Here is a 13,263-nt window from a genome sequence, read left to right as displayed (position 1 = left end):
TGAGCAATAAATTATGATGGTAGTGGTGATGGTGAATTAGTTTAGTTGAGAGGAGGATAATGATGATGGTGATTGCAATTGACCGACTGACTGACTGATCGGTCTGTCGGCTGCTCTATTAATTGATTGTTCATGTTTATGAGTTTATTTTATTTCAAATTTTCAATGAAAAATACAAAGTAAGGCAAGTATTTTGATGATGATCGAGATGATGACAGTGGTGGTGGTGGTTATGACGATGATGGTGATGATGATTATGATGATGGTGATGATAATGATGGTAATGATGGTGATGATGATGATGATGATGGTGATGATAATGATGATGATAATGATGGTGATGATGATGATAATGATGGTGATGATGAATATGATGATGATGGTTATGATGATGATGATGATGATGATGATGATGATAATGATGGTTATGATGATGATGATGTTGATGATGGTGATTATGATGATTATGACTGGAATGATGGTGATGATGATGATGAATATAATGATGACAGTGGCATAGTCACCAGAAAAAGCTCTCGAGGCAAGATTTAAGATTTTTTAAACTTAAGATCATGCATGCTCATTGATATGAGAAAGATCAGGGTCCCGTCTTACAAAGACTTGCGATAATCTGATCAATCACAACTACGGCCAGTGACATCAACATTTAAAATGCATATTTATTCAAATTACTTTCAATATTTGATGTATTTTTATACATTCATCGTTTTCTTGTCAATTCAGTGTGCTTCTCTTTGTTCACAAAGTACATTGTACAAATTTTCTGAAGAAAAAAATTATGACATTGACAGATTTCCATATAGTTGAGATTGATTGGATCAATCGTAACTCTTTGTAAGACGGGTCCCTGAAGTGAGTTTGCAGTTAAAAGGTCAGAGGTCAAAGAGTCATTACTTTCGGATTGAAACATCTTGTTAAAAAAAATTTGTGCTGTATATTAATGTAGTTGCTTATTGTTTTTACCCGTAAAGAGCACAGGAGATGATTGAATATTGTTGATGATAAGTTTTATACTCTTTTAAAGCAGATACGGAACCGATAGCGCCATCTTGAGTCCTCAACTACTCATACCTGGCCAGTTTCCTGACCCATAATGCTAGTGTAGTCTAGTAATATAGACCCACTTGAATGATAATCAACTACTCAGTACAGTTATACCGCAATGATTATGTTACCAAGTAGCAAAACAATTACTTTTCCTCTCAAAACATTTTCGTTTCTCTATACTAATACAATTATAGGTCAATTTATTCTCTGTAGTAGTAATAGATATCTGAAAACGTATAACTTAAGACTATGTATTTATAACTCACAGTCAATGAGAGACCACACACAGTTCATAAAGAATACCATCAATACAAAACCCATTTGTATTCTGAATCCATTATTTCAACCTCTCATCGGTCTGTCAACTCTTTATTTGTTGGTCCTCGAAAATGGAATTCCCTAACCTAAACTTCCTACTTCATTTAAAACCAAGTATGATAACTTTTTTTGTCAAATAAACGGATAACCTAGTCTCGCACCATTACCTTCTTTCCTCATGTGATACGCCGCTGGTCTCAAATATCGATGTCTGTCTAGACAACATGATATTCGTGGATTTTATGTCAACTTAGGCCAAAAATGCCTATCACTAAAACCATACATACACTGGTCATGTTTTCACGGGTAAATGATTCTTCTTTAACGAGCTACAGTCATAATAATCATGGACAATAGTTATATCTATTATATCAGTAAAAAATGAATAAATAAAACAATTCTTGTATTATGATTTTAACGTCTCTATATATGCGTTTCCAAAGGACTTGGATATTATTACCCTCGGCCGACTTCAGTATTTTTTTTTTGCATTTAATTAAGCCTCGAACATACTGCTATTGTCATGAGCTTCCAAACGGTGACATAATGAGGTAAAATAAATTAGTAAATCTTGGAAAGGAATATATACAATTCAGGGAAAACTCACAAGATAGCAAAGTGTTCGAGATAAAAAAAAAAACAATAGATGGTTTTTCACTTTAGATTGGGGATGTAAATATCAAATGGGTCATACATTTCAAGGAAATCATGACAAAAATTGTTGAAACTGATTTTTTTTTATATAAAACAGTACAATGATAAAGAGACTGACATTAAGACAAAAGAAAAAGGGACCATGAGGGACTCTTCAGTCCCCCCACCCCAAAAAAACAATGAACCCCTCAAAAGTACGTATTACCCCTCAATTCCAATTATATTAACTGAAGAGTCAATAACATCGGCGCCATGTTTGAAGATAAATTGGCCGTAAAATCCATGGATCGGAAGTATTTAAATTGTGGCAATAGACATTTTATACGTGCTGGTACGTATCCATTAATCACATTGAGACTATAGTGTTTTCAAAGCACATGTATGGCATCAATAAAAGGTGGCTCCTTGCATACCATCCCCTCCCGAGATGTGAAGACGCCACCACCGCCGACGACATTTCATTTAACAAACATTATAATGTTATCCTAACTGAATTTTACATGTAGATTGCCCAAACAGATGCATATGATGAAACTGATTAAAACAAATTAGAATTCAACCACCTGGGGGCCGGGGGGGGGGGGAGGGACTAAAGCCGAACGGAGATACATACTCCCTCACAAGTAAAGACAGTGCAGCTGGTTGGGGGTCAAGTACCAGTATTACAGCATAATGCTTCGTCATTGTAATTTGTGCTGATGTAGAATTATAGTTACTGGTATACCGGTAGGTTATACTCATTAATCTATTTCAGTAAGACACAAAATTTACCATGCTTAAAACTCAATACCTTCTACAAGACCCATTTTTCCAGCATTTGGGAATAGTCATCTTCTTACCCACGATCCCAGTTCATCTTGTCCGAAGGCAATATAACTTAAACGCTACATTACTCCGCTGACAGACGGGAAAATTACTTATTCATCATTACATAATTTAACTTTAGAATAATAATCATCATCGTTTTTTAGCCTTGTTATTTTATTGTATGAATCGTAAGGATCGTGTCAAGATGTTTACATGTAAATATTGTAAACGCTCAACATGGGTAATGATCTTCTTGGTGATTTTTCTGTCGGTAATTATTGTATCGTCACAAGGTAAGATTTTGTTTAATCAGGTATTCTTTTTTCTTTTTCTTTCTTTCATGAGAGTATAAGAGTATTATAACACACCTGTATAAGATTATTATAACACACTTGTATAAGAGTATTATAACACACCTGTACACTAAGTAAGATCCTAGAACAAAATATGTATTGTTATTAACATCTGCAATACAGCTATAGCGGCGAGAAGAATTGATTTCTATGATTGAAGTCATATACCCCTCTCCCCCTCGTGTCACTTACTGCATACGTTCTCTCCCCTTGTTTTTATTTTTTAATCCATGAAGTTCTCTTTTTTAATTCTTATCCGATTTCTGAGTGGAATGTCTATTTTTATTTCCATTGAACTCTTTCATTCAAATAAAAGACTGTTTGAAGTTCGTATTTGACTCCTTCTTCAAACTTAATTTTTATACACTACTCATTTCAGCCATGACGATTTCTCGCGATGAACTGTCCCAACTCTTCGACGGGTTTCTCGACAAAATCGAACAACAGAGCGACGAAAACTCCGCCGAAGTCAAAGAAAGCCCTCGTCAGATCCCGCAGATCGTCGACGACGCTGAAGAAAACCGCTCCAAACTCTCCCAAAAACTCGCATCCATCCTACACGAACTGAATGATGAAGAATCGGATAGTGATACGATGACAAGGCCGTCGATGTCGGATCACGAGCAGGACCAAAATGCCGATGCCGTCCTGATGGAACTCCTGAACGAGGGTCGAAACATGGCTCATCTCCAAAACGAAACGATGGAGAACAATTCTCATGATGATGATGATGTAGCTGGAGACACAAATGAAAATGAAAATGTAAGTATTGTGATAACACTGTAATCATTAAATGTATGCTATTCCCCCCATAATGACAATAATAGGTACAATTGTGTGGGGTTTTTTTTTGTAAAGGCAAGCAAGCGAGCGAAGCAACCAATATTGAGGGCACTTTTGTATTTTCAAAAATTAAATTAAAGGCTAAAGTATGCCTGTTACATCTTTCGATTTGGCTTAGAAGCAGTCGCAGTTTTAGAACTAAATTTCTAAATATGTAGGGATCTGGAGGTTGGCTTGGACCATGCCAAAATATTAGAGGGCGAGGATGATGCAATTGCCATGATTACACTGTCAATAAGTCTTACCCTATCTTTCGTATATTTGAAAATATAAAAGGCGTATTTTGCAACTATATTTTGTTTTATACCGGTCCAAATTTTTCCTTCCGAAATCAGCAAGGTTTATATAGGGCTTATGTAATAATAGTGAGGCGGAGTGGGCAGGGAAACAATTAATATGCACTCTTTTGTGGTAAATGTAGGCCCTACCGTAGGTTTCCATTAATTATAACAAAAATGTTTTAAAATTTATTTGCTTTCCGAAAATATACAAATTGAACATACGTGACAAATGTTACGATGGCCAATGTCTTATCATGATGCTAAAATGGAGGCATGAATAGATCATGATCGCTTTCAGAACTTACTTTGAATTAAATTTGGATTCCTTCACGATCGCGAGCGAATGCAGCGAGCGAGAAAAAATACCAAGTTTGTGTACAAAAAACATCCTGAATTATTATGACTTCAACCTTTTTACGAAATTCAATAGTTGAAACATTAACATCTCCATGCATGAAACATTTTAATTTAAGACAGTTGAGACCCCTACATTCTCAAACTTAAATTGCATGCAAAGCCCATCCCTTTCTCCGGAGAAACCAGAAAGAACGCATGATAGGCCTACATATTGATGGTTCAATTTCGTGTTAATGGTTCAATAAAAATGGCAATTGAATGACTGAATTCTAGAATGAGAAGTATTTTATATACCCTTACTTATTCCAGAATCGTATTAATCTTGCTTGGCGGCTCAGCGGAAGAGCGCCCTTCCCTGCCCAACCGAGTCATGAACTTCTAAAAATCATGAAAATTGGACTTTCTGCCTTATTGCAAGGTGCTCAATGTACTAGAATTGAGATGGGAAATAATAAACTACTGTATTGTATTTATGCAGGTCTTTTGGAAGAACAGCTTTAGCTGAAGTGGCCACACTGGATAAATACATACGAGTCATCATTTTAGTGAATTAAAATGTTAAAAATAATGTCACATGATAAGAACAGAAACATCGTCATGATCATGGTCAAATTGTTAAAAATATTACTTTGCTGTTTATGTTGATATAGGCCTCAGGTATGTACGACTTTGCTACTTGTGAGCTGAGACTCAACGAGAGACTCGAACCCATGACCTTGGCAAAATACCATGGGCTCAGAGGTACAGTCAACTTTCGACAAAACGTAAGTATTTTTTTTATCGGGAACCTTATTATCGTTATTTTACATTATACTACGGTATTTCTCCCTTTTCTCCAAGATCAAGAAAAGTATTTCATGAATACTTTATTATTTTACTAGAGTTTTAGAGTTTGTGATCACGGCATTTCTTTTTTTAAACATAGATTTGCACCGTTCTATAGGAGTCAAAATTACCGTCGCTATACTGCGATACGAAAACAGAAGTTCTCTTTGTTTTGATTGGAATTGAAATGACATGTACATTCTTTCAACATGTCCAATTAAAGGTCAACTGTGACAGCATGATCCGTATTTCTTTCTTTCTTCCTTCCTTCCTTCCTTTCTTTTTTTTCTTTCTTTCTTTCTTTCTTTCTTTCTTTCTTTCTTTCTTTCTTTCTTTCTTTCTTTCTTTCTTTCTTTCTTTCTTTCTTTCTTTCTTTCTTTCTTTCTTTCTTTCTTTCTTTCTTTCTTTCTTTCTTTCTTTCTTTCTTTCTTTCTTTCTTTCTTTCTTTCTTTCTTTCTTTCTTTCTTTCTTTCTTTCTTTCTTTCTTTCTTTCTTTCTCTCTTTCTCTGTCTCTCCCCTCTCTCTTTCTTTCTTTCTCTCTCTTTTTCTTTCTTTCTTTCTTTCTTTCTCTCTTTATTTATTTAATTGATCAATTACTTAATCAATTAATTAATTAATTAATTAATTAATTGATTATTAATTAATTTATTTATTTATTCATTCATTCAATCATTCATCCATTTATTTATTCATTTATCTATTCATTTTATTTATTCAATCTGATTGCAAAATCTTCAATTTTCAGAGATCCAATGGGTCACTTGAGGTACTGATTCGTCTCTTCGGTCTGATTCCAAGCAACATGAATAGCCAAGGTCATGGCGTTTACATCCGTGAGTTTGGTGATCTTCGAGATGGCTGCCATCGGCTTGGACCAATCTTAAATTTCGATATCGAGGATGACTCGAACAGGTAAGAGAGGGAGAGAGAGAGAGAGGGGGGGGGGGAGGGGGGAGGGCAATGGCGGGTCGTCCTCATCATGCAAGGCTTTGTTTCAAAGGGAAATCTGACCCGTAGTCAAGTACGTTTAATAAAAGCATAACGGATTAAAGAAAAATATTTTTATGAAGGATGTGGGGGAAACATACATAAAAATGCAAATAATATTCTTGAAGATAAGTCGTATATCCCCTCCACCCCGAAATAACATCCTCCTTACACTCATTCCATCAGCCCTAATCCCTCTCCTAATATACAGTGCGTATCAAAAAAAGTTTACACTTTGAAAAAATGTTGTAAAATTATACATTTGTAATATCCTGAAGATTTTGTCCACATTTTAACATTGGTACAGATCCATTTAAGCAAATGACGATATAACTGTCGAAAAATATTTCCGCTTGAGTGAGCACCACTTACTTTTGAAAAGTTAGTGAAAAATGATTTGCGCAGAACTTTGAAATAGTTATGCGAATAAAAGTAGACCTTAATCATGAAGAACACATGAAATTTAGCTAGTAAAATTGATTTGAAGATATCTGTTACCTTTTTTAACTTGTTTCCTTGCCCAAAACACTTCGAAGAGTGCATTGCACCCTACCCTACTCCCCAACACACGGAGGCCATCGTGACGATATTTGCTTTACACTGAGCTGTGATTTATATGAAATGGCTTAGGCTTAATTTTCATTTTGTTAATCATTGTCAAGCTTGGGAAAAGTGTGAAGAAGCAAGTATTAAATGAAAAAATGTAAACCCACTTTAAATGATAAAAACTTAATGAAAAAATGCTGGAGATATCTGATAAAAACTTTTGTTCAGATTCAGTTATGTCCTCAGATCCAGCTGGCACAAAGAGGGTAAAGGTTGTGCTTACTACGTGTTGAAATGTCAATTTGGATGGCAAAATTGTTACAAAATGCTTGAATGTATCCGTTTTATTTCAATTGACTAAAAGTGCAAGGGAAATGTATAAGAAATGTTTCGCAGGGTAAGTTTGGTTTCGCCCTTTCCCCTTGACACAGCGTGAAAACGAGCAATTCTGCGCAAACAGATTTCTGCGAGCTTTACAAAAATGGACAGTGCTCACTCAAGTGTAACATTCCGTCAAAACTTTTACTTTCATTGGATAGATGAGACCCAAACCCAAGATTATATGTCAAATAATTACCCACATGTTGTATATTTTTTAATTCCCAGGGCTTTTTCAAAGTGTAAACTTTTTTTTGATACGCACTGTATATCATTCAAATCATTCTATTTAATTCATGCTTAAAATAACTCGTCTAAGAGATAAATTCCTTATAAACAAACTTTTATATATTTCAATTAATTTCACAGATCGTCTGGTATGTTAGCCGTTATATCACCCGATGGGAGTGGCTATGCTCAATATAGATCTACAGAGGTTGCACACTTTGACCTGGCAGGAAGTAATAGTCTGTACGGAAGGTCGATTGTGGTAAGACAATATCGTTTTGGAGAAAAAAAAAAGGAAACAATTACAAGCATAAGAATTACCCATGTCCATGGTAATTCAATTTGTGTAAATCAAGAAAAGGGAAACGATTTTTGTGTTAGCCCAATGATAATTTTGGTCAGTTTTTTTTTTCGGGCAGCACTTCTAGGAGGAATTTGATGTCCTCATGTATAAAGTATAAAAAACAAGTATATTTAATTAAATTTAGCCAAGATATTGACCTGAGTTGTTCTTATATTTATTTCCTGTGCGCCCTACCTTCTTAGGGTCATGTTTAAACTTTTATTTATTAATGCCTTTGTTATAGATTTGACTTACCGGGGTCATTTAGTCCCGTCGTAATCATAGTAACATGTATAACGATGCGAGGTGAAAATGGGGGCATATCAATCGTGATAAAACAATTATCTACCAAAATTCTATTTATTTGGTGAACAATTTTGAATTGAGTCAAATTCGACTTGGACATTCTTGTATGATGATCACGATGATGATGTATAAAAGATAATCAGATCAAGAATTTCCACATTTAAACTCGTTATTATGTCAAAGCTGGTTGAGCTGATTTTAATGACTATAATACAAAATCAGTACCTTCTCTTTTCTCATTTCAGATTGAGGAGAATCAGAACACATTCAGTGCTCCGTTGGGCTGTTGCGTCATCGGAGTAACACGTGATGTCGGGGATTGGATGTGATTGGACAGGTCGAAATGGTCATGTGACCTATCTCTTTTGAACACAAATCAAACCCAAGAACTTGTGCAATTTTGTAAAATACCCAATCGGATACCATGGATGATTGTTGATTATTAGACCCATTAGACCGTGGCATGTGTTGATATTCATCATTTCTTTAAAAGAAGAACTTGCGACTTGCGAGTCCGGCATTCATGAAACGACTTATCAATGGTTTTGTGTTGTTAATAGCTGATGTTCTGGCATCCCATTGGCTGAAAGTTACATGTCAGGAGGAATTATCGACGACATAGCTAATTAAACGTTCCACTCTGTCAAGGAGAGGAGAGAAGTATTCCATGGGTAGGGAGTCGACGACCTCTGTGATTTTTTTTAAGTAAGAAAAAAAAAGGAGGAGAAAAAAATTGAACTTGCTCTAATTAAGCTTACCTAAAGCGTCAATTTGCAAATATTCAAAATGACACTAATAATAATGATATTATTATGGTCCATCCATATCGCACAGTTACTATATAATTGCATATACTCTACAGCGCTTGGTACTTGGTATCATAATTATTATCACCCCGGCTGTATATAGCTGAGCCGCCATAAGAGGCGCTAAAGCATTCAAGGAATAAATTCTACCGGGTACCCATTCACCTCACCTGGGTCGAGTGCAGCACAATGTGGGTAAATTTCTTGTTGAAGAAAAACACGCCATGGCTGGGATTCGAACCCACGTCCCTCTGATTGAAAGACGAGAGTCGTAACCATTCGACCACGACGCGACGCCCCATATACAATGACCGAGCGATTTGCAGTTTCTTTCAGTATATGCCACGATCACTACAGCAAAGGTGGAGTTATACAAGTTTAAACCAAATTGTTTTCATTTCAATAAAAAAACAAAAATGTATTGTTTAATATTGTGAGTTTGCATAAAATGAATTACTTGAAAACCACTTGCGATATGATGAGTTTGTCGTTAAGGCAGGTAACTTCAATGTCCTCTCCGGCGGTGGGTGATGATAATGATGATGAAGATGGTGATGATGATGATGATGATGAAGATGGTGATGATGATGATGATGAAGATGATGATGTCGACGATGATGGTGATGATGGTGATGGTGATGATTGAAGACGACGACGCCAATGGCGATGGTGATGAATAATAATGATAACGATAATAATGATGATAACCATGCCTGGTGATGATGATGGTGACGGTGATGGCGGTCATGATTAATTATGGTGATGACGATGACGATGGTGATGGTGATGATGATGATGATGATGATGGTGGTGATGATGATGATGATGATGATGGTGGTGGTGGTGTTGGTGGAGCGCTGTGGCCCAGTGGATTAGTCTTCTGACTTTGAAACAGAGGGTCGTGGGTTCGAATCCCAGCCGTGGCGTAATTTCCTTCAGCAAGAAATTTATCCACATTGTGCTGCACTTAACCCAGGTGAGGTGAATGGGTACCCGGTAGGAAGAAATTCCTTGAATGCTTGAGCGCCTAGGCAGCCCAGCTAAAGCCGGGGGGATAATAATAGCAGAGCCCGCTGGGAGAACAGTTTTCAGAACTTAAGCGGCTTCCCTGGGTAAACATACCTATATTATTATTATTATTATGATGATGATGATTGATAATGACGATGATGGTGATGATCATCAAGTGATGATGATGATGATGATTGGAGACGACGACGTCAATGGCGATGGTGATGAATAATAATGATAACGATAATAATGATGATGACCATGGTGATGATGATGGTGACGGTGATGGCGGTTATGATTAATTATGGTGATGATGATGGTGACGATGATTGATAATAACGACGATGATGATGATGACGATAATGTTTTTTTTTTTTTTTTTTTTTTTGGGGGGGGGGGGCTGATGGGGGCCAACCGTGACCGAAGCAACAAGCTGAGCTCCTTCTTTCCTGAATTACATTCATGGTTTTAACGCGTTTCGGGTTCAAATCTTATGGTCTCAGAGGGGTGAGTTGAAATGAAGGATGCTCTCGGCAAGTGGAAAACGGTGTATGGAGGAGGGGTCTTGAGCATTTTTTTTTTTTTGGGGGGGGGTAAGGCCTTGTGCCCCCAAAGCCCTTCCCTATATATAGAACCGCGCCTGCATATCCCGTCCCTGTAAAGTCAGTATACCGTATGATACCAGAGGCCTGCCTTAATTGAATTCAAGTTGCCTTGCGATGCAGGTCTTGCAGAATGAGTAATAATTAAAAATGATTTACCTATGTCTATTGATTTAATTATTCATTTACAATGCAGCAGTTCTAAGTTGTATACTAAATCGTGTACTACCGTGAACTTTGTTATCACGGAGTGTTCAACCGACCGTTTCTTGCAGCTATGTATTGAGATAAGTCACTGTCAGTTAAATTTACATAGTATATCATAGGACACTTGCTATGGGAAATAATCAATTTGAAATCTAAAACTGCTTTCTGTGGGTAACATTTACATAAAAATGTCAAAACTTTGATTGGATACTAAAAAAACCCCAATATTTTCTTGCTTTCTTATAATCTTTTTAAAGTATAATATTTATTTCCGATATCAATTGCCAATAATATAGGTGCTTTAATAACACTACTGAGTACCGAATCTGTTCAAAGTTCAAATTAAAATTGTTGCACAGAATCTAAGAAAAAATGATATTACATCACAACATTGTTTTAGATTAAAGTCTAAGAATAAAATTCTCGTTCAATTTCAGACTATTGAACCTATACCCAAATCTTAGGCAGATTATTAAAACACGCTACATGTAGCATATAGATTTACTACCCTGTCCATTTGATCTTTCCCGCTTATAAAATGATCAGATACACCAATAGAGAATCGGAAACAATAAATCATCCACGCTCTTGTTAAATATCTCAAAATACATTAAATTCTATAAAATATAGGGACTCGCGTTGACCTATGAACTTACTGAAATAAGTTCTATAAATTGCCAAAAAAATGTTTGTGCGATCCGAGTTTAAAGATGCAATTCATTCACATATCTTGATTACCTGTGCATATGCATAGGCAAACTAAAATGTCAAGTGATAAAATGACATTTTATTGTATCAACAATAAAAGGGTGAGCTTTTTCAGCGTTGGCAAAGAAAAATGTTTAAAAGAAATAAAAATTAAAAATAGGGCTGATTAAGAATATAACGAAGACATCAACTCCACAGCCATCACAGCCGGTTGTACCTCATTTTTCAACTTGCCTCGAATTTAACTGTTATCATTTCGATATGGACCCCTGTTTATTCCTTCTTGCTCAAGTCTGTCAGTTAAGAGCCTTGCCCCCTCCACTTCATAGAGCGCCCATAGGGAGGAATCAGGATTTAATTTAAAGAAGGGAAGACAATATAGCAGGGGCGGCGGAGTGAAGTTGAAATTGGGGGGGGGGGGGGTACAGGGAAAAGGGCACATTTTCTTTCGAAAAGGGCACTATCTTAAAACAAAGAACATTTTTTTGTCTACCCCACTCACATGACTCATGAAACTGATAACACCTAGGATTATTCTTACAGGGTTTTTTCCTTCTTAAGTAGTAACATAAAAAAATGAAAATATTATATTATTTTTTCTTAGCAATGATGCTGTATGGGAATTTGCCAAAGTATTGCAAACGCTGGCTGTTCCTGTCGACAATTTTTTTGGCAATGGCTGTGAGGTCCAGGGCATTGAACACGTTTACGTTTTCCTCTGCGCATCGTTTTGTTTCGAATAGCAACAGCCTCGTATTCCTATAGATGATTATTTGTGAAATTCGTCAATTTAGATTTTTTTTTCTTTAGAATCATGTAATAAGAACACTTGTACAAAAAGAAAAGGGACGCCATCAGAACATTAACACACTGATCATTTTGAACAAACTAGAAAAGAATAGGGGAATTTATCAAAAGTAAATAAGGTCATGATAAAATAGGGCATTTGATTAGAGGTTAAAAGGGATGAATTTTATTATCAAAAGAAAAAGAAGTAGCGAAAGGGGCAAATCATATTTTGAAAGGGATTATGCGATTAAAGGATGTACTTGCAGAAGAAACCAGAAAGCTAAATAAAGAAATCGGGCGCTCATCGGGCAAGAAAAAAGTAGTTTTTAAGTCAACTTATCTGATACAAAGAACAAACCTACAAGGCAAGGGGGCACTCGTTAACACATTAAATGGGTCCTCCACAGGTGAAAGGGGCACAGTACACCATCGTGAGGGGGGGGGGGGAAAGCATTTTTCTCGAGTAAAAAAGAGCACTTTTCAGTGCTTCAAAAAGTGTGGGGAGCACTATGTCCCCTGGTTTTCCCCGTAGGATCGCCGCCCCTGCAATATAGTTTTGTTTTGTTTGGCAATCGTGTTGGAAAGAAATTACCAAATTGTTGCTAAAATTAGACAAGGAATTTTCTTTTATATCTAACAATGTGGCCATAATATTTTTCACAAACACCTGACAAGCCTTTAACCCTTCCCACATAAAATATGAAAAGAAGAGAAAACAGGAGACAAAAGATGGGCTCACTTCTCCATCATCTTTTCTTTCTTTTTCATATTCTCTCTTGGGGGGCGGGGCTAATCCGTCAATGCCGCTCCACATTCTTCATTACTCAAATCGTCGTTCGCGAGAAG

General features: G+C 36.3%; 1 protein-coding gene across 1 annotated transcript; it reads left to right on the top strand.

Moving 5' to 3' along the window:
• The first annotated feature begins 2,791 nt into the window (after window positions 1–2,791).
• Window positions 2,792–9,521, top strand: LOC129281971 (extracellular superoxide dismutase [Cu-Zn]-like). Its single transcript, XM_054917901.2, has 6 exons — window positions 2,792–3,140; window positions 3,580–3,962; window positions 5,332–5,445; window positions 6,252–6,418; window positions 7,787–7,907; window positions 8,540–9,521. The coding sequence occupies exons 1-6, from the start codon at window positions 3,029–3,031 to the stop codon at window positions 8,621–8,623; spliced, it is 981 nt and encodes a 326-aa protein (XP_054773876.2). The 5' UTR covers window positions 2,792–3,028; the 3' UTR covers window positions 8,624–9,521.
• The last annotated feature ends 3,742 nt before the right edge of the window (window positions 9,522–13,263 follow it).

This window comes from Lytechinus pictus, chromosome 18 (assembly GCF_037042905.1).
Source record: "Lytechinus pictus isolate F3 Inbred chromosome 18, Lp3.0, whole genome shotgun sequence".
NCBI lineage: Eukaryota > Metazoa > Echinodermata > Echinoidea > Temnopleuroida > Toxopneustidae > Lytechinus > Lytechinus pictus.
This window is presented reverse-complemented; position numbering and strand designations above follow the sequence as displayed.